The sequence below is a fragment of the Pipistrellus hanaki genome (assembly GCF_964339955.1).
Source record: "Pipistrellus hanaki genome assembly, chromosome: 2".
Taxonomy (NCBI): domain Eukaryota; kingdom Metazoa; phylum Chordata; class Mammalia; order Chiroptera; family Vespertilionidae; genus Pipistrellus; species Pipistrellus hanaki.
The window spans coordinates 136,715,898-136,738,738 of record NC_140504.1 but is presented as its reverse complement, the minus strand read 5'-3'; the positions used below and the strand labels follow the sequence as shown (position 1 = coordinate 136,738,738).

The 22,841-nt window shown below is 38.8% G+C and overlaps 1 protein-coding gene across 2 annotated transcripts in view; it reads right to left on the bottom strand.

Moving 5' to 3' along the window:
* LOC311616667 (guanylate-binding protein 6-like) overlaps positions 1-22,841 on the bottom strand; it is a 38,423-nt gene that overhangs the window by 1,516 nt on the left and 14,066 nt on the right. For both annotated transcript variants that reach the window (XM_084872336.1, XM_084872335.1), the window contains 4 exons: positions 3,893-4,138; positions 2,218-2,498; positions 1,221-1,433; positions 176-278 (listed from right to left, as the gene is read on the bottom strand). In XM_084872336.1, the coding sequence (XP_084728462.1) occupies positions 176-278; positions 1,221-1,433; positions 2,218-2,498; positions 3,893-4,138 (843 nt within the window). The remainder of the gene's footprint in view (positions 1-175; positions 279-1,220; positions 1,434-2,217; positions 2,499-3,892; positions 4,139-22,841) is intronic.

Below are 22,841 nucleotides of genomic sequence, written 5' to 3'. Positions count from 1 at the left end.
TCAGAGTGTGATGGGAAAGGCCCTGACTGGTTGAGGTGCTTTGGTGTTTTCAAGTTATAGAGTATGTCCCACAGAAGAACAGAAAGCTCCTTGTTTCAGGAAGTTTTGTTCTCACAACTGTCAAAGGACACTGCAGGTACCTGCCACCCATTGTAAGCCCAGCCCTGCCACTTACTTGCCATGGCCTTCTCCCTGTCCATGAGAGCTTTGTCTGCCTGCAGGATGGAATTCTCTATTGCTGCCTGCGACTGCAGGAACCTCTGGAGAACCTCATTTGCCTAAGGAGACAAGAAGGAACAAAAAACTTTGACTTCCACTGGGAAGAAAAGGCTTCAAAATAACTGTGTCTATATAATTTTTCCTTCCTGATTAAAACTGAATCATATCTCCATAGTTTCCAATCTCATTAGAGAGATCAGAAGCTCTTCATACCCCCTGAACTGTCTCTCCTAGTGCTCCATTCTTCTATTCATTCTACATTCCAGCCAGTGAGAACCATTTTCAGTGCTGCAAAACCAATGGCTCTGGTGCTTTTGTATATTTACCTTCCAGGGAGATATGTTTTTTTCAATTAGTGTTGCTGTTCTCCTCTGACACTTGCTGGATGTACCTTTAAGCAAGTCATTTTAATCCATCTCTGCCTCTCAGTTCAGATGTGTGAAATGTTTACAAAATGTATAGATGCCTATTAATGCTACTTGAAGAATAAAATTAAAATTCTAGGAAAAGTACTCAACATTAGGTCTTAACATTAAGATTTCAATAAACATTAATTGCATTATTATCATTATTATTTTAATATTATTAGTTTGTACCACCATCTACAATATATAGACAACTATCTCAGATTCATAAGTATTTTAATGCTGTATGCAATTATGTGCATGATTGAATTCCTTTCTTCTTTTGATAAGTTTTGAATACAAAAACTCTAATTTTAACTTGTAAATTGTTTGCCTTTGACTCACTGAATGTTATATTGTTGATGGAAAATGATTATTTCTCTTCCGAATTTTATGGATTTCAGAAATCCATATTCCTTTTTGAGAATGGACATTGGGGATTTCCTTAGGAATAAAGATCAAATTATGGGCCTTTAACGTTAAAACAGTCATGATATCCCCATGCTCTCATATTACCCACAACCAGTGCTGTGACCAATTTCCAGGAGACCCTCTTGACTTTAATCTGTAGGATCCTATGCTCCCCTTATTCCTCACCTTCACTCCTTTCTTGGGCACTTGCCAGTAGTCCTGTTCAATCTTTCCCTTTGTTTCCATGTAGAGCTTGTGACCACCAGGAACAGAGAACATGCCTGCTGAAATAGCTTCCATTAGGGACTTGGAAAGCTGCTCAAGTTGATCCTGACAGTATTTAACAGATGCATCTTCATTCTGCAGCAAGAACTTATCCTGCTTATCCTTTATGATTTCCTGCAAGGGAAATATAGAGGGCTGTCACCAGGAGAAAGGAACAGAGGAGAAAAAATTCCAAAGAATCTGGTGGAAGCAAGTCTAGCTGTAGTCCTCATGAGAAAAGCATTCTGTTGGAGAAGGACATGGAATAAAACAGGAATTACAAGGCTTCCTTTACCCACAAGGTAGGTAATTCCATGTGAGCCAGGTAAAAGCTTCCAACCTTCCTAGGTCTCAGGCTCCTCATAAAAAATGTTGGTGTTGAATTCCCTTTTCTCTTTGGCTCACTACAGCTAAAACTTTTGTTAATTCCATCTTCAATGGCAGTTAGTTAGTTATTAACAAGAGACTAGGGGCCTAATGGAATGAGACATCTGATGAAGCCTGATTAAATAGATGCAACAAGGAGTTAAAGGAGTTGAAAATAGCCTGGTATGGAAGGTCTGTTTTGAGACATTTGGTTCCTGAGAGTAGGGGAGTCCCTCACGAAAGTGACTAGCTTTTATTCCATGTCCTTCTTTTGGGTGTTCAGGGCAGGCTTGAATTCAACATAAGCATTCATTTATGAAAGACATCTATACTGAATATACATCAGGGACCAGCGAAATTTTTACATTAAGTGCCTGAGGTTTGGTGGGGAGAGGAAGAAGAAAATGCAGTCCCTTGAAACTCTGTCCTTCATAAGAATCCAGACCACTCAATCAATGGATTGAGAGAGGAGGACTCAGGTCAGAAAAGCTCTTCTAGGCTTCATTTTTCAAGGGAAAGACACAAAGGGTAAATGAATGCTAAGACAAAGTACCATAAGATGCTTCAGGAACTCCTGGTTTTCATCCTTGAAGGAGTTCTCCATGAAGATGGCAATGGCTTCCTTCTCACAGGCTGCATGCAGGTCCAGCAGCTCCTGCAGGGTGTCTGTGGGGAAGCTCACTCTCTGGGCCATCTGCTCACTGTAGTGGTCGGCTGCCTTCTGCACAGCCGCTGAGTTCTCAAGCTGGGCAAGAGTTTTCACTGCATTCTCCAAACAAGGCACTGCTCCACTATTGATGGCATCCACATAAATAACCACTAGAGTTCTTAGACCTAATAAGCCAGTAAATTTAAGGGATATAGCTAAACGGGATCTAAGATTCAAAGACTACATTTCCAAATCTCTCTGTCTGTCTGTCTGTCTTTCACAACCAAACACATACATATGTGCACACATATACACACACACAAATGCACGTGCATGTGCGCCCGTACACACACACACACACACACACACACACACACACAATACTTCCATCTACTATGATTGGTCTACGCTGTTAATTAAATATTAACAAGAGACTAGGGGCATAATGGAATGAGACATCTGATAAAACCTGATTAAATAGGAAAAAATAGTCTTACACACACTTTGGGGAGTCTACCCAACTAACCAGGATGGGAGAAAGTGGTGCAGAAAGAATTCCTCTACTAAGTACCTGCACAATAGGAGCCAAATGAAGTGTGTGCAATAGGAGTTATATTTGGACCATTTGGGGGGGAGGGCACAAGCCTGGGAAAATCTAGGGGAAAAGATTGCAAAGGGTAAGGGCACAAGCCTTAAAGAAAACAGGAAAGAGATTGGATCATTTAAAAAAAAAAAAAAAAAAAAAAAAAAAAAAAAAAAAAAAAAAAACCTGATCTTTCCCAAACCCAAATATGAGGAAGCTTAACAAAAACGTCAGGGCAGTAGCTGCTCTCTAATATGCCAGATCTCTGTCTTCCTTAGAGTGTACATTGCTTTTCACTTTAATAACCCTTGCCATTATCACATAAAATTCCTCCGACATCAAGGGTCCTTTAAATTCCTTTCACACAACACCACAGGAGAACATATTTCCTCCAGTAACACTAGTGTCCCATTGACTATTAATTTTTATGTTTCTTTAGACCACAGGGCTAACATAATTCAATATATTCCTTTATCCAACATACAAAAGGGTATCTGGAAAACATAATTTCCCATTGAAAATCTTAGAAACAAATTGTTTACATAGGTAGATAAGATGAGGCAGGGTAAATGTGATGCTATATTTTTCTGAATTCTGAAGCTGCCAGTAAATTATCAGAGCTTTATGGGCTTAGGTGCATTGTTAAATTTCTCTAAACCTCCAAAATATCTTTTGTATTCTTCTTGCAAATCTCATTCATTATATTGACTTCAATTAAGGAAATATAGTATTCTGGTTTTAGACCCAGTTAGTGATTCATTATTAGTAGAACACTTTTTATATGTATAGATGTTACAGATTTTGCTGTCAATGGTTGTAATTTTGGAGAGAAATTTATAAACATCCAAAAGTAGGATAAATACACATGTGTATTTGTGTAGTATGAATATCTGTGGACTCATAATTCTATGTAGAATCAAAAATAAATCCTGGAGAACACATCCTATAATATATTCAACAATTATTGGGAACCCAAAATGTGAAATTGAGACTCACGTTTCCCAGTGATTGTGATTCTCTCCCTGAGGGTCTTGGCCCTTGCCTGAGTGAGGATGTAAGAACAGAAATTCTTTGTTTGTTCCTGGAATTTAGGATCCAGTTGGTATTCTGCAACCTTCTCAATATTGGCTAGGAGTTCTTTGTCATTTATTGGTCGGTCAAAGACAAAACACTTTCGTTTTGGAAAGAAATTCCGGATGCACTCTCTGGGGAGATTGGATATTTGGGCTTTGGGATTCCTGCCTGAAAAATAAAGCAAACAAAAACAGGTATTACAGTAGGTGCAGTCTGAGGACAAGGGATCTAAAGATTTTTATGACAGAGAATTGTGTATCTTTGCCATATATAACTTCTGGTTATAACTCCTTTGGATGGACATACAAATGCTTCTTTAATATCAAATTTACTGATGATACAACTTTGGGGAAATTTTTGGAATTGATTAAATATGCTTAAAAAACAACTACAGCAACCTACTATTGTTGTCGGGCCTCAAATGGTAGAGAAATGTTTATATTGTCAAAATTAGCTACTGAATGAATAACAGAAAGATGGGTCAAATGTAAGTTTTTGGTCTACTTGACACCATGGGAAAATGAAGCTGTGGATCAAAATGAAGAGCTCAAACAATAGTTAATGAAGCAATGTTGGAAATAACACCAGATTATCTAAAGAAAACTGTTTAGATGCTAAAAATAATGTGTACAGCATTAGCTTTTAAAAAAATAAAATACTCTGAAGAGTGAAGTGTAAATGTAGTTAAAACACAATTTTAAGATATCACCATTAGTCTCTTAACTCTTTAAGGTAAAGAATTATATTTCTTTCATAGTTTTGCTGTTCTGTGTAGCCCATTTCTCATTGTTTTGAGAAATTATAAATACAAACATGAAATCAAGAGTGTATAAATCAGAAGTGGAATTTCTTTCAAGGGTTCATCAGATATCTACATGCCTATGAAAATGTAACCCATTCAAATATTTTTATTATTTTGAAATTGTAGCATGGGTAAATATGGGGAAAATGGGGGAAAATCTATGATACAAATAAAAAGAATTAACATAATAAAAAATGTCTATAATGCCCAGAGAAATCCATAAATTCAACACAATCTATTTCAAAATACCAATGGTGTTTTTCATATCACTACAATAAATAATCCAAAAAATGTACATGAAACCATAAAAGACCCTGAATAGTCACAGACATACTGAGAAAGAATAAAGTTGGAACTATTATGCTACCTGATGCCAAACTATAATACAATGCTGTGTTAATCTAAGCAGCATAGTGTTGGAATAAAAACAGACATAAAGATCAATTGAAACATAAGGGTGCCCAGAAATAAACCTATGCGAATACAATCAATTAATAGATGACAAAACAACAACAACATACAATGTGGTAAAGGCAACCTAGTTCGTGCATGGAGTTGGGAAATTGGACAAATATGTGCAAAAGAAGTGGAACTACACCACATTCTTAAACCATATATAAGAATAAACTCAAAATAGATTGAAGACTTAAATGTAAGACTCAAAACCATACATCTACTAGAATAAAACATGGACAGTATAATCTCCAACATGAAGGCCAATACACATATGATAAGATGTTCAACATTGCTAATCATCAGAGAAATGCAAGTTAAAACAACAATGAGATATCACCTCATGTCTGTCCAAATGGCATTCATTAATAAATAAACAAGCAATAAGGGTTGCGGAGGATATGAAAAATAGGGAGCCATTGTGCATTGTTGGAGGGAATACAGATTTGTGCACCTACTAAGAAAAGAGAATGGAAGTTTCAAAAAGAATTAAAATTAGAGCTATCTTATGGCCCAGTGATTTCACTACTGGTTATATATTTGAAGAAATCCAAAACACGAATTCAAAAAGAATATGTGACTCTTATATTCATTGCAGCATTGTTTACAATAGCCAATATATGGAAGTAACATAAGTGCCCAAAAATAGACAAGTAGATAAAGTATAGGAAGTAATATACACAATGAACTACTACTCAATCATAATAAAGAATGAAATCATACCATTTGAGATAACATGGATGAATCTAGAGATGAATCAAATCATACCATTTGAGATAGCATGGATGAATCTAGTACTGTGCTCAGTGAAATAAGTTAGACAGAGAAAGACAAATATCATATGACTTCACGTATTTATAGATTCTAAAAAAACAAACTAAACAAAATTAATACAGACTAATACATATAGAGAACAAAATTATGGCTGCCTGAGAGAAGTGGGGGAGAAAAAAGTGAAGGCATTAACAAATACAAGTTGGTATTTAAGAATATTCATGGGGATGTGAAAAACAGCATACAGAATATAGTTAATAATATTGTAATATCTATGTATGGTACCAGGTGGGTACTTGAAATATAGGGGGAAATCTAATTGTAAAGTATGTGTTATCTAACTATTGTGTTACATACTTGAAAATAATACAAAATGATATTGAATGTAAACTAAAATTGAAAATAGGTGTCAGTGTGTGTGGGACAATTAAATCCAGCAGAAATATCAGAGGCTGGCAGACCAGGCTCTCCTGGACAGGGAGCACCTACTATCACCAGCAACACTCCCTGGGCTGTGGGACTTGGACACAGAGCCCTTGCCATCTTGAAGAGGAGAGCAGCCTCTTCAAGGAACTCATCAACACCACCACCCACACTGGCCTTGAACACTGCCCGTGACCCTGCAGTCATTCTAGTCAAAATCCGGTTGTCCTGGCCACAGACCTGCAGATCCTTAGGACTTCCGCCTCCAAGGGTGCAAGGCTCCCGCAGCAATAAGTGTGACTTCCCTCTCCCTGGCTGTCAACCTCCAGACACCACAGTTGTGCCTTTCCATTGTGCAAGTCTCCTGAGCCCACCACCTCAAAAGTGACTTTTCAGTGCCAGTGTGAACCCCCAATGGGTGCACTTTAATCAAACAAGGGAACATGCGTTAGCAATAGAAATTGGAACTCCCTCCTTCCTGGCTGTCTGCCCACAGGCACAGGAGGTAACACAGCTTCAACGCCAGGATCCTTCAGAGTGCCCTGCCATGGCAAAGGACCACCGGGTGCCTCTGTGAGCCACTGCTGGGCTTGTGAATTCAATCAAGGGCACAAGGGCACAAAGGCACAAGGGCACAGCAGCAAAAACTGAGTCTTCCCAATCCACAGCTGCCAACCACCAGACACCACAGTCATGTCTATCCAATGCACAGGAAAAGGCAGCTGTGTACACCAGTAACTTGACTCTCAGCACTTACAGGCTGGAACTTTGTTTCTCATTGGATGCACATGGGATCCCTAATTCTCAATTTTTGCAAACTGAGTTCCAGTGACTCCAATTCTTGGCACACATGCCCACATGGACCGTGATTCTCGGCGCAAAGTCACACTAATGACAGAGACTCCAATACTCAATTCTCGGCATGTACATAAGGTGACTCTGACTCCTGGCATATGCCAGAGGACTCTGATTTTCAGTGCATAACTAAAGAGCCTTACTTTTTTCAGTGCGGTGCATGTGGGATCCCTATTCTAGGTGCACGCAGGAGGCTGCACTGAACACCAGTAACTCCGAAACTTGGCACGCATGGCACCCACTGACCCATGGCAGCCACAGGTCTCGGTTTCAGAGCTCTTCAGTGACACTCTGGTGGTTTGACTTTCCCACTTCACATGGATCAGGCCACCTACAACTTAGCATTTGGACCTTCTGATGATAGTTAGAATGAATAGAAAATGAAACAATCCCCAGACGAAAGAAAAAGAGGAATCGCCAAGAAAGGAAATAAGTGAAATGGAGACATGCAATATGACAGAAAAATAATTCAGAGTAATGGTCATACAGTTCATAAAGCAGATGGATGAGAAAATCAACAACCCATGCAAAAATCAGGAAGAAATCAAAAGTGATATAGCTACAATCAAAAATGTTATGGAAGGTTTCAATGGTAAACCAGAAGAATCAGATGACTGAATTAGTGAGTTAAGAGATAAGGTAGAGAAACAAGCCCAATCTGAACTCCGCCTGGACAAAAAAAATTTTTTTAACAGAAGGAGAGCATAAGTGAAATTTGGGACAATACAAAATGAAGTAACATACACATAACAGGGGTACCAAAAGGATAAGAAGATGAGCAATGACTGGAGAATTTATTTGAAGAAATAATGACAGAAAAAAACATCCCTAATATGGGAAAGAAAAAGTCACACAAGTACAGAGATTCCTAAACAAGGTGAATCCAAAATAGACCCACACCAAGACACGTCATAATTACAATCACAAATGTTAATGACAAAGAGAGAATCTTAAAGGCTGCAAGACATCGACAGTTACTTACAAAGGATTCCCCATCAGATTATCAAATGATTTCTCAACAGAAACACACCAAACTAGAAGGTAATGGAATCATATATATAAAGTTTTGCAAAGCAAAGGACTGAATGCAAGACTATCAATCAGAATTAAAAGGGACATCAGGAGCTTTGCAGACAAAAAAAAATGCTAAGGGAGTTTATCACTAGCAATCCAGAAATGTAAAAAAGCTAAGAGGAATGTTGTGAAAAGAAGAAATAGACAGGGATGAACACACAGGCATAAAGTACAGAAATGTCTAAAAACAAGTACCAATCAATAATAATATTAAACTTAAATGGATTAAATTCTCCAGTCAGCCGAAACCGGTTTGGCTCAGCGGTAGAGCATCAGTCTGCAGACTGAAAGGTCCCAGGTTCGATTCTGGTCAAGGGCATGTATGTTGGTTGCGGGCACATCCCCAGTAGGGTGTGTGCAAGAGGCAGCTGGTCGATGTTTCTCTCTCATGGACGTTTCTAGCTCTCTATCTCTCTCCCTTTCTCTCTGTAAAAAACCAATAAAATATATTTTTTTTAAATGCTCCAATCAAAAGACATGGAGTGACTGAATGGATAAGAAAACATGACCCATATATATGCTGTCTTCAGGAGACCCACCTCAGAACAAGGGACTCAAATGGAATGAATGTGAAGGGTTGAAAAAATATTTATCAGGCAAATGGAAATGAAAAATATACTCAGAAGCAATACTTATATATGACAAAATAGACCTCAAAATGAAGTCCATAACAAGAGACATGGTAGGGCACTTTATAATTCAAAAGAGATCGATAAAACAAGAGGATATAAGCCTGGTAAATATGATATATATATATATATGCAACCAATACAGGAGCAACCTAATAAATAAATTTTAAAAATTCTGTAAGATATCAGAGGAGAGATTTATAGTATTATAATAAATGTAGGAGGATTTAACACTGGATAAATCCTCTAGACAAAAAATTAGCAAAGAAACAGCAATCCTAAATGACACACTAGATCAGATAAACTTAATCAACATCTTTAGAATTTTCCACTCCAAAACCACAGGATATATATTCTTCTCAAGCACACATGGGACATTTCCAAATATATACCACATATTGGGACACAGGCAAAGCCTCTCCAAATCCAAAATGATTGAAATCATATCAAGCTTATTCTCAGATCAGAATGCCATAAAATTGGAAATCAACTACAATAAAAACAATAGAAAAATTCAAATAGCTGAATAGCATACTACTAAACTATGAGTGGGTTGCCAAAAGGAAGAAATAAAAGCATCCTGGAAACAAACAACAATGAAAATTCAATCCAAAATCTTTGGGACATACTGAAAGCAATCTTGAGGGGGAAGTTTATAGCATTTCAGGCCTACTTTGAAATACTGGTAATAAACCATTAACTCTGAAACTTGAAGAATTAGAAAAAGAGTAACAAGAAAATCTCAGAGTGAGCAGAAGGAAGGAAATAATAAAGATCAGAGCAAAACTAAAATACAGAAGATCAATGAAACTAAGAACTGGTTCTTTGAAGGGATAAACAAGATTGGTGAACCTTTAGCCAGGCTCACCAAGAAGCAAAGAGTGAGGACCCAAATAAACAAAATCAGAAATGAAAGAGGTGAAGTAACAACAGACCACATAGAAATATGAAGGATTACAAAAAAATATTATGAATAACACTATTCCAACAAACTGGTCAAAAAAAGAAATGCACATGTTTCTAGAAAAATACAACTTTCCAACAATCAAGCAGGAGGAATAAAAAAAAAAAAAAAAAAACTAAAGGCTGATGACTATGGAGAAAATTGAAGCATAATAAAAAAATCTTCCAATAATAAAAAGCCCTGAACCAGAGGGCTTCAGACAGGACTTTTATCAAACATTCAGAGAAGAAATAAAACCTATCTTCCTCAAGAACTATTATTGAATAGTTCAAATAATTCAAGAGGAAGGAACTATTCAAATAATTGAAGAGGAAGAAACACTTTCAAGCTATTTCTATGAAGCCAATATTACCCTAATCCCCAAAACAGGTAAGAAAGAAAGAAGGAAGGAAGGAAGGAAGGAAGGAAGGAAGGAAGGAAGGAAGGAAGGAAGGAAGGAAGGAAGGAAGAAAAGAAAGAAAGAAAGAAAGAAAGAAAGAAAGAAAGAAAGAAAGAAAGAAAGAAAGAAAGAAAGAAGGAAGGAAGGAAGGAAAGGAGGAAGGAAGGAAGGAAGGAAGGAAGGAAGGAAGGAAGGAAGGAAGGAAGGAAGGAAGGAAGAAAGAAAGAAAGAAAGAAAGAAAGAAAGAAAGAAAGAAAGAAAGAAAGAAAGAAAGAAAGACAGAAAGACAGAAAGACAGAAGGAAAGAAGGAAAGAAGGAAAGGAGGAAGGAAGGAAGGAAGGAAGGAAGGAAGGAAGGAAGGAAGGAAGGAAGGAAGGAAGGAAGGAAGAAAGAAAGATTGAGAGAGAGAAAGAGAGAGAGAGAGAGAGAGAGAGAGAGAGAGAGAGAGAGAGAGAGAGAGAGAGAGGAAGGAAGGAAGGAAGGAAGGAAGGAAAGAAAAAAAAAGAAAGAATTATGAGCCAATATCCCTCATGAATATAGATGCCAACATTATCAAAAAATTCTAGCAATTACATTAGAAAGATCATACACCATAACCAAGTGGGATTTATTACAAGGATGCAAGGATGGTTCACTATCTGCAGATCAATAAATGTGATACATCACATAAACAAACTGAGAGAGAAAACCTATATAATCATATCCCTTTATGCAGAAAAAGCATTTCACAAAATCCAACACCCTTTCTTGATAAAAACGTTCAGCAACGTGGAATAAAAGCATAATACTCAATTGGCAAAAAATGAAAACATTTTCCCTAAAAACAGGAACAAGACAGGGATGCCCACTCTAACCACTCCTGTTTAACATAGTACTGGAAGTGCTAGCCATTACTATTAGATAAGAAGAAGAAATAAAAGGCATCGAAACTAGAAAAGGAGAAGTAAAATTGTCCTTATTCACAGATGACAATGATATTGTACACAGAAAACCCCAAAGACTCCATCAAAAAACTACTAGATTTAATAAATGAATTCAGTAAAGTAGCAGGATACAAAATTAGCACCAAGAAGTATATGGCTTTTCTATACACAACTAATGAACTCACAGCAAGAGAAACTAAAAGAGCAATCAAATTTACCATTGCAACATAAAAATTAAGATACCTAGGAATAAATTTAACCAAGGAGATAAAGGACCCGTACTCAGAAAATTTTAGGACACTGAAAACAGACATACAGGAAGACATGAACAAATGGAAGAATATACCATGTTCATGGGTTTGGTAGAATCAACATTAAAATGACCATACTACTCAAAGCAATCTATAAATTCAATGCAATCCTCATTAAAATACCAACTCATACTTCAAAGACCTAGCACATATAGAAATTCAAGAGATATGTTAAAACATGCTCAAAGACCCCAAATAGCCTCAACAATCTTGAAAAACAAGAACAATGTTGGAAGTATCTCAATACCAGGTATCAGGCTATACTACAAAGCCACTGTTTTCAAAATTGCCTAGTACTCGCACAAGAACAGACATATAGACCAGTGGAAAGGAACAGAGAACACAGAAATTGACACAAGTCACTATGCTCAATTAATATTTGACAAAGGAGGTAAGAACATACAATGGAGTCAAGATAGTCTCTTCAATAAATGATGTTGGGAAATTGGACAGATACATGCAAAATAATTAAATTAGTTCTCCAACTTAAGCCATACACAAAAATAATCTCAAAATGGATAAATGTCTTAAACATAAGATGGGGAATCACAAAAATCTTAAAAATCCATAGGCACTAAAGTAGAAGACATTTGTTGTAGCAATATCTTTATTGATAGAGCTCCTATGACAATAGAAATTAATGAGAAAATAAACAAATGGGATTACATCAAAATAAATAGCTTCTGCACAGCAAAATAAACCACCAATAAAACAACAAGAAAGCCCACTGCATGGGAGAACATATTTGCCTATGTTATATCTGATTTAAGTGTTTAATCTCCAACATTTGCAGGGAACTCATATAACTTAACAAAAGGAAGGTAAACAATCCAATCAAAAAATGTGCAAAGGATGTAAATAGGTACTTTTTAAAAGAGGACATATACAAAGTTGAGACATATGAAAACATGCTCAAAGTTACTAATCATCAGAGAGATGCAAATCAAAACAACAATGAGGAACTATGCCACACCTACCAGAATGGCTATCATCAAAAAATCAACAAATGACAAGTGCTGGCTAGGATGTAGAAAAATGACAACTGCTGGAGGGATGCAGACTGGAACAGCCACTGTGGAAAAGAGAATGGCATTTCTTCAAAAAATTGAATGGAACTCACATTTGGCCCAATAATACCACTTCTAGGAATATAATCCCAAGAAAGCAGAAACACCAATCAGAAAGGATATATGCACCCCTATGTTTATAGCAGCACAATTCATAATAGCTAAGATTTAGAAACAGCCTTTATGCCCATCAGCAGATGAGTGGATTAAAAAACGGTGGTACATCTACATAATGGAATATTATGCTCCTATAAAAAGGAAAAACTCTTACCATTTACAACAGCATGTTTGGAATGGGAGAGCATTATGCTAAGCAAAATAAACCAGTCAGTGAAAGATAAATATAGTATGATCTCACTCATTTGTGGAATATAAATAACATTATAAACTCACTAGAGGCCCGATGCACGAAATTTGTGCATGGGGTGGGGATTCCTCAGCCCAGCCTGCACTCTGTCCAATCTGGGACCCCTTGATAGATGTCTGACTACCTATTTAGGCCCAATCACACCAGGACTGCTGGCTCCAAACACTGACCTGCATGTGTCTGATTGCCACTAACCACTTCTGCCTGCCAGCTTAATCAACCCCTAACCATCCCTCTGCCAGCCTGATCAATACCTAACTGCTCATTGGCCTGCCCAATTGCCCCTAACTGGCCTTTCCAACAGGCCTGATCACCCGCAACTGTCCTCGCCTGCTGGCCACGTTACACCTAACTGCCCTCTCCTGCTAGGCTGGTCACCTCCAACTTTCCTCCCCTGCATACCTGGGTCCTCCCTGCAACTGTCCTCCTCAGTAGGCCTGATCCCCACCCAACTGCCCTCTACTCCAGGCCTAGTCCCCCTGCAATTGCCCTCCCTTGCAGGCCTGGTCTCCCCCAACTTCTCTCCCCAGCAGGCCTCAGTTTCCCCCAACTGCTCTCCCTTGTTGGCCTGGTCTCCCCCAACTGCCCTCCTCTGGTGGTCTGTCACCCCTAACTGCTCACAACTTCCCTCCCCCACTGGCCATCTTGTGTCCACATGTGGACAGCCATCTTTGACCACATGGGGCCAGCATCTTGTGTCTTGGAGTGATGGTCAATTTGAATATTACTCTTTTATTAGATAGGATGAACAAAAATAGATACAAAGGCAAAGCAGCATCCAACACACTGTCAAACTACATCAAGAAGGCAGGGTAGGGTTGCAGGAGAGGGATAAGAGCCCAATTGAAAGACTTGTATTCATGCATATAAGCATAACCAATGGACACAACATACTCTGTGTGAGGATGAAGGCATGTGCCAGAAGATAGCGGAGGCTAGGGGGAGGTCAGTGAGGGGGGAAAGGAGATATAAGTACTACTATTTGTAATACTTTAAATAAAATAAAATTTTAAAAAATTAAATTATTTAAAAATAAAAAAAAATATTTAGAGAGAAAAGATGGCATCTGGCAAGACAGAGCTGAGAGTGAGGAAGTGAGTGAGTGAGGGTATGAAAGGAGTATATGTGGATGTGTGTGGGATGTGTGTGAGTGAGGGAGGGAATATTATATCTCTCAGGAGCAGCAGGGGCTGGAAGACAGCCTTTTGTTGACAAGGAGAGACTACCACCACTGTGGGCACTCCAAGGACTGCGGGACTCCAGCACAGTGCCCATGCCATTTTGAAGCAGAGAATGGCCTTTTGTAGAAACCCATCAATACCACCAACAAGGCAAGCCTTGGAACTGCCCCGTGACCCAGCACCCACACCAGCCAATATCCTGCTACCCCAGCTGCAGACCTGCAAACTCTGGGACCTCCACCGCCAAAGAAACAACATTCCGCAGCTGTAAGTGCATCTGCTCCTCCCCAGCAGTAGAACCCTGTGTTCACATGTGTGCACGTGTTCGTGCGTGTACTCCCAACACCATAGGTAAGCCTGGACACTTTACTTTGGGTTTGCATGTGTCTCTTTTGGAAGAGCTTGGGAAACACTGAGAGCATCCAAGGGTGTGGTTCTGTGCAGTCGGGGGCGCGCAGCCCTGCAGTGGAAATTCTGAATTCTCTATTCCTGGAGGGTTGCCCACGTTCATCCCAACTGCTCAACCATGGAGCAGGCATCCCTCAGAGTGCATTGGAGCTCTGTGCCCAGAGAGTGTGTCTTTGCAGATGCGAGGTTCCAGCAGCCAGACACACTGAGCCCAACTAACCACAGGGCGCTAGTGGAAACCACTGTGAGCTCTCCTTCGGTGCGATCTTGAACAGGGGGCACACTCCTCTCTAGAAATAGAAGCTTTGGATTCATTTAGCCTGTATACTGGCCCACAGGCACCTCAATTGTGCAGCTACACTGCCAGGGCTCTTCAGAGTCCTTCAGTGTGCCTTGCTGGCAAAAGTTACAAAGGTGCTCCAGTGAACTTGTGCTGGGAGTAAGCGCCAAACCACCACAGGTACAAGAGCAAAAGCTGAGTCTCCCAACCCCATGACTGCAGAACCCTGGGCACCAGAATCAAGCCTTTCCAAAGACCTTTTCCCTGGGCGCCAACATCCCAACAGATGGTTCCAGGGTGTCCCTGCTAGGCACATGTGATTACAATTCAGGGTGCAAGGCAGCAAAGATTAGGATATTCCAGTCCACAGTGGCTGAATTCTAGACACCACAGTTGTGCCTTCAATGCTCGCAGGCCTACATCAAGAGAACCCAAATAGCTCTAGTAGGGAGCTACACTAGATAAACAAGCCCAGGAGAGTTGAGAGATTGCTCCAGCAGCACCATCCCCAAAAGAACCTTGGCAGAAGAGCCATTGCATCTACAATAAAAACATTACAGGAAAACATGGGAAGACAACAAAAGCAAAGCCCAAAGTAAAGAGAAAGAGGAATCACCAGAAAGGGAGTTAAATGAATTCAAGACTAGCAGCTTATCAGAGATAGAATTCAGACTAATGGTTATAAGGGAGTTTAAATGGCTGTATGACAAATACACACAGCTCAATGACAACTACACACAACTCAATGAGAACTATAAGGAGCTGAATGAGAATGTCACAACATGAAAAGAAACCAAGAGGAGATGAAAAATGACATAGCTGCAATAAAGAACAAAATGGAAGGCTTAAACAGTAGACTAGAAGAGGCTGAGGACCGCATCAGCAAACTAGAAGACAAGGTAGAAAGAAAAAAAAAACCCACAAACACTGCAGGAACTAAAAAGAAGACTTATGGAGCAAAAGGAGAGCCTAAGGGAGCTTTGGGACAACACAAAACAAAATAACATTCATTTAATAAGGATATCAGAAAGAGAGGAAGAGAAGCAAAGTATAGAAAACCTGTTTGAAGAAATAATGACAGGAAACTTCCCTGATATTGGCAAGAAAAAAACTATCCAAGCCCAAGAAGTACATAGAGTTCCAAACAATTTGAAACACAGAAGACCCACACCGAGACAAATCATAATTAAATTGGTGATCATCAACAACAAAATAAGAATCTTAAAGGCTGCAAGAGAGATACAAAAGTTATTTACAAGGGATCTCCGATTAAAATACCGACTGATTTCTCAACAGAAATACAACATGCCAGAAGAGAATGGAATGAACTATACAATGTGATGCAAAACAAGGGACTGAATCCAAGAATACTATTACCAGCAAGGCTATGATTCAAAATTGAAGGTGGAATCAGAAGCTTCACAAACAAAAAAGGGCTAAGAGAGTTTATCACTACCAAGACAGCAATGCTAAAGGGACTGTTATAAAAAGAAGAAAGAGAAAGGTAAGAAGAAACTAAAACACTAAGGAAAAACATGACAACAAACAGGTACTTATCAATAATAACATTAAATGTCAATGGATTAAATGCAACAATCAAAAGACATAGGGTAGCTGAATGGATAAGAAAATATGGACCATATATTTGCTACCTACAAGAGACCCACCTTAGAGCAAAGGATTCACACATATTGAGAATGAATGGATGGAAAAACAATTTTTAGGCAAATGAAAATGAGAAAAAAGCTGGGTTGTGATACTTATGTCAGATAAAATAGGCCTCAAAGTAAAGGCCATAATAAAAGATAAGGAAGGCCACTACATAATACTATAGGGAACAATTCAACAAGAAGATATAACTCTGGTAAACGTCTACACATCCAATGCAGGAGCACCCCAATACATAAAAAGTCTCCTGAAAGATATCAAGGGAGAGATCAACATCAATATAATCATAGTAGGGGACTTTAATACACCACTGACATCACTGGACAAACCCTCTAGACAAAAAAAAAAAAATCAACAAAGAAACAGCAATTCTAAATGACACACTAGATCAGATGGACCTAATTGACATCTTCAGAGCATTTCACCCCAAAGCCACAGAATATACGTTCCTCTCAAATGCACATGGGACATTTTCAAAAATAGGCCACATATCGTGTCACAAGTAAAGTCTCCCCAAATTAAAAAGATTGAAATCATATCAAGCATTTTCTCATATCACAATGGCATAGTATTAGAAATAAACTACAATAAAAACATTCCAAAAAATTCAAACACTTGGTAGCTGAATAGCATGATACTAAACAATGATTCAGTTATCAATGAGATCAAAGAAGAAATTAAAAATATCCCTGAGACTAATGACAATAAAAACACAACATTGCAAATCCTTTGGGACACAATGGAAGCAGTCCAGAGAGGGAAGTTTACAGCTGTCCAGGGCTACCTCAAAAAATAAGAAAACATGGTAATAAATCATCTGAGTCAACAACTCAAAGAATTAGAAAGGGAGAATCAAGAAAAAACCAAGGTGACTAGAAGGAAGGAAATAATAAAGATCAGAGCAAAAATGAATGACTTGGAGACCAAAAAAAACCAGGCTGATAACTATGGACAAAATTGAAGCAGTCATCAAAAAGCTTCCAGCAAACAAAAGTCCAGGGCCAGACAGTTTCACAGGGCAGTTTCACCAAACATTCAAGGAAGAAATAAAGCATATCCTCCTCAGAATATTCCATAAAATTCAAGGAAGGATTATTACCAAGTTCCTTCTATGAAGCCAGCATCACCCTAATACCAAAACCAGATAAAGATAACACAATGAAAGAGAATTACAGGCCAATATCCTTCATGAACATATATGCCAAAATCCTCAACAAAATTCTAGCATATAGGATCCAGCAGTACATCAGAAAAATCATAAACCACAATCAGCTAGGATTTATCCTGGGGATGCAAGGATGGTACAATATTCGCAAATCAATAAAGGTTATACATCACATAACCAAATTGAGAAATAAAAACCATATAATAATATAAATTGATGCAGAAAAAGCATTTGACAAAATCCAACACCATTTCTTAATAAAAACTCTCAGCAAGGTGGGAATAGAAGGATTATCCCTCAACATAATAAAAGCTATATATGATAAACCCACAGCCAATATCATACTCAATGGGCAAAAACTTAAACCATTTCCTCTAAGAACAGGAACAAGATGGGGATGCCCACTCTCACCACTCCTGTTCAACATAGTGCTGTAAATACTAGCCATAGTGATCAGTAAAGAAGATTAAATAAAAGGCATCCAAATTGGAAAAGAAGTAAAATTGTCCATATTTGTAGATGATATGATACTGTACATAGAAAACCCTAAAGACTCCATCAAAAAATATTAGACTTAATAAATTAATTCTGCAAGGTAGCAAGATACAAAAGCAATACCAACAAATCTGTGCATTTCTGTACATCAATAATAAGCTTACAGAAAGAGAGACTAAAAAAGCAATCCCATTTACCATTGAACTAAAAAAAAATAAGATACCTAGGAATAAGGAAGTAAAAGACTTATAGATGGAAAACAAAAGGACACTGAAAAAAGAGATAGAGGAGAAACCAAGATGGCGGCATACGGTAGAAACCTGAATGCAGCCTACCACAACAATTTTGAATTTAGAGCTGGAAAACCGGGGGAACATCGCCTTGAAGCACCGGATGGCTGGTTGAGAGGAGGCTCTACCATCCGGGAAGGAAAGAGAAGGCACGCTGAACCTCGAGAACTGTAAAGGTCCAGAGATCTGTGCTTGAGAAAAGGAGGCCGCCCGAATTCACTACTGGCTTACTTGCAGCATGAAAAGGTGGGCTGAGTTGGTGGCTGGCTTACTCCTCAAACACAGAGAGGGCAGACAGCTAATACGCGACTGGCTTTCTTCTTTGGGAGGAAAACAAAACTACCCTATTGCTCTGAGAGATGGCCCCAGTCAGGGAGAGGCCAGACTGTTAGGCAATGGGCAGAGATCTCTCGGAGGTGTGTGAAGCCAGTGGCCATTACTGAGGGAGTCAGGGAAGGGCCAACTAGAAACCAAAGCTTCTGGGGACCACCCCGAGACTCCCCCCCATCCAAGTGGAACACAAAAGCCCTCCCGGAAGCTGGCTTTTTCATTACCCTCAAACTGGAGTCTCCAAATGAAGAACGAATCCTAAGTTTGTCTGCGCCTATACCAAAGAGGTGTGTGCGCCTGCAACCAATCTTGTGGGACTCACCAAAGCTTGTCTGTGTCACCCTGAGAGGCTGCCCCATCCAAGAGGAGTACAGAAGGCCTCCTAGCTGAGACACTGCTGATCCTCACAGCCAACTGGCTTGGAGATCAATGCTACCCAGTGATTCCAACAACAAGCAAGGCTTAGCAACAAGAATGCACACACAGCCCACAAAGGGTCACACCAACACTGTCCATCTCAGGTGACTGGGAAGGCTGTGCTACTGGGTTCTACCAGAACACCTAGCACACAAAAGGAATCCAAAGAGGACCACACCAAGACACATCATAATTAAAATTCCAAGAGCAAAAGACAAAGAGAGAATATTAAAAGCAGAAAGAATAGAAAAAAAAAATAGGTCCTTACCAATAAAGAAGCACCCATATGATTGTCAGCTGATTTCTCAACAGCAACCATGCAGACCAGTGGGGAATGGCAAGAAATATTCAAGGTGATGAATAGCAAGAACCTACAGCCAAAAATACTCTACCCAGCAAAGCTATAACTTAGAATTGAAGGCCAGATAAACAGGTTCACAAATAAAAATAAAAAAAGCTAAAGAAGTTCATCACCACGAAACTAGAATTATATGAATTGCTGAAAGGGGTTTTTTAGTAAGAGGAATAAGATAAAGATAAAAATTATGAACAACAAATACGTAACTATCAACAAGTGAAACTAAAAACCAAGGAGAATTATAAAATCTGATGAACAATATTAACTGGTGAATATAATAGAATCAGAGATATGGAAGGGGATTAGACTGACGATACTCAGGGAAAAGGGGAGAGGGGGGGTGCTGAAAGAGACTTGCTCCTGGGAGAGGTGAAGAAAATGTAACTAAGACCTTGTCTATACAAAAAGAAATTGACAGCCAGTTTGAAATGGAATTGCCATGGCCTAGAGCAAAGAATATCCTTACATGATATTATTCTATAACGTCATTACAATTCTCCCCAGAATTGTGTTACCCTCAATACCTATAATAGTACCTCACACCCTTCAGAATCAATAAAAAATAATAATCTTTTCGGAGCTTTGAGACTAAGGTAACACATCTCTTGATAGTTTTGAATTACAACAGCATAATGTACAATTATCCTAAACAAACTTACAAAACAATTCTTTGAATGTCTAGCAGTAATTTAAAAATTACATGAAAGGATTTAATCACTTCCACTGTATAGATATCCCCCTGGGAATGCATCTGAGCATTTTATATTGTCCCCTCTTCCCCATTTGGCCAAAAGGGACGCTCTTATCATGGTCCAGTTGCCCAAAGCTGTTGCCTGAGCTATCAGTTTATGCCAGTGTTGAAGCATCATGTACCATGGATGTGTCTCTAGCCCAGTGGGGTGAGCTGGGCCCTCCCTGTAGAATAAACCTGGGTTCCCCAAGATATGTGATCAGTGCCAGGACCTCTACAGCAAGGGATAGGATCTCAAGACATGTGCTGAGCGTGGAGACCACAGCGGCATAGGCTATCAAGGAGACAGAACTGGCCAAGACCAGTTTGGCTCAGTGGATAGAGCATCTGCCTGCGGACTGAAAGGTCCCAGGTTCGATTCCTGTCAAAGTCATGTACATTGGTTGCATGTACATTCCCGGTAGGGGCTGTGCAGGAGGCAGATGATCTATGTTTCTTTCTCATCAATGTTTCTAGCTCTCTATCCCTCTCACTTATTTTTTAAAAAAAGTTTTTTTTAAAAAAAGGAGAGAACTGAACCTCACATCACCCTGCTTGACCCTGGAGGATGGCTGATTAGCCAGAGATGGGTAAGATTCCTCAGGGATGGAACAACATAAGACAGGCACAGTCGCAGAGGGGCCAGCAGGAGAGAACTTGGGGGTCAAAAAGGTGGGGCACAGACCTTTACCCCCCCCACACCCAACTTTGAAGGGGACCTCACCCCTTCTGAGGGAGGTCTCCTGCCCCCATGTCAGCTTCACTTCCCATACACAGCTCAAATTGGGACCCAGTTAACAGACAGAGAATTGGCCAACAGCAGCTTCCTCTCACTGCAACAAGACTTGTTTAAGATGTCTTGTACCCATGGTGTGGGGAAGTGGGTTTTTGATATCCAAATCCAGCCTAGTACCAGGAATACTCAGGGCCTACTCAAAAAGGAAAATAATCCCTTCCACTAATATACACAGGGTAAAATAAAATTGTTGTTAGAGTGTTGAGTTTGACAATAGAATAGTAGTCAAGTTTTCAGAGTAATTTAAATTGGCTAGTTGAAATAAGCAAATATTCTAGAAAAAAAATTGATTGTACTGAACAAAAAGCTGTTTCTAAAGTGTTAACAAAAAATTTTATTGGCAGTTCATCTCATGATAAAATTGCATAACATGTAATGAACCTAAAGCAGTCATATTTTAGAGCAAATAATTAAAATGTAAAAGCTATCAAGACTACATTATAAAAATTCCAAAAACCTCCTAATATTTAAATTAAAAAAGGGCATGATAGTAGAAGAATATCATGTAAGGAAAAATATCCTGTGAGTAAATTACATCTATAAAATTTGTACTTTAGAAAATTCACTTTCATTTGTAATGCTAACTGCAGGACACCATGACATGAAACACGCACATGGTGTCAAAATGAGCCAGAGGAAAATCATTTGGGCAAAAAATGAAAAAGGATTCCAAGTCAAATTTATAGAAAATTTTCCTTTATTAACATTTGATCGAGGATATGTTTGCATATTTTCAGTAAACAACTCTGAGACCATGTGGATTCCTGCAACAGAGAGGAATTCACATGACTGCTCCAGCCATGATGACAAAAGAGAAGCAGTCCAAAGATGGAAGAAACTGACAACACCTTGCCATACTAACAGACAGCAGCTGTGCATCACTGAAGGATGCCCAATTCAAAAGAGATGGTCGGACCTGCAACACCACCATTTGTCCACCAACCAGATCTGAAATACCGTGGCTGACATGTACACATACGGAACTGTATGACATTGAAATTGGGACTCAAAAGAACTGTTGGTCCAGAAAGGAACTCACTACAGACTGATTCATTTGCCTCTCAGCAAAACCATTATGGCTTGTCTCATTTTTGGTTCTTATAAGTGTATTTCTTTTATTACATGATCTCACAAATCTAGGGGAAATAATGAGCAACATAAACTGAAGAACAAAAACAGACCCCGAGACAAGGAAGCATCAATCAGACTGTCAAACCTCAGAGGGAAGATAGGGAAAAGTGGGGGAAAAGGGAAGAGATCAACCAAAGGACTTGTATGCATGCATATAAGCCTAACCAGTGGTCATAAATAACAGGAGGGTGGGGGCATATGTGGGGAGGGGTTTGGGATGAGAATGGGGGAAAGAAGACAATTATGTGATACCATAATCAATAAAGGAATTTTTTAAAATAATAAATAAATAAATAAATAATGCTTAATGTTAAATTATTATACCTATTGGATTCAGTTCAGTGATTAGTTATTTTTTAAAAAAATAAAATGCATTACAATGGGGGGTAAATCTTTTATATAGAAATTAAAATAATATTCTGAAAATTATCAAAAATTACACCAATTGGTAGATTGTAAAGACAAAATATACTACTTCGGGTTTATGAGACCATAGTCATTTTTATAAATAACGTTCGTATAAAGATATTACAAAATTATATGCCCATTTAAGAAAAATTATGTCTAATTACATGAAACACATTTTTTTCATTAATGGGC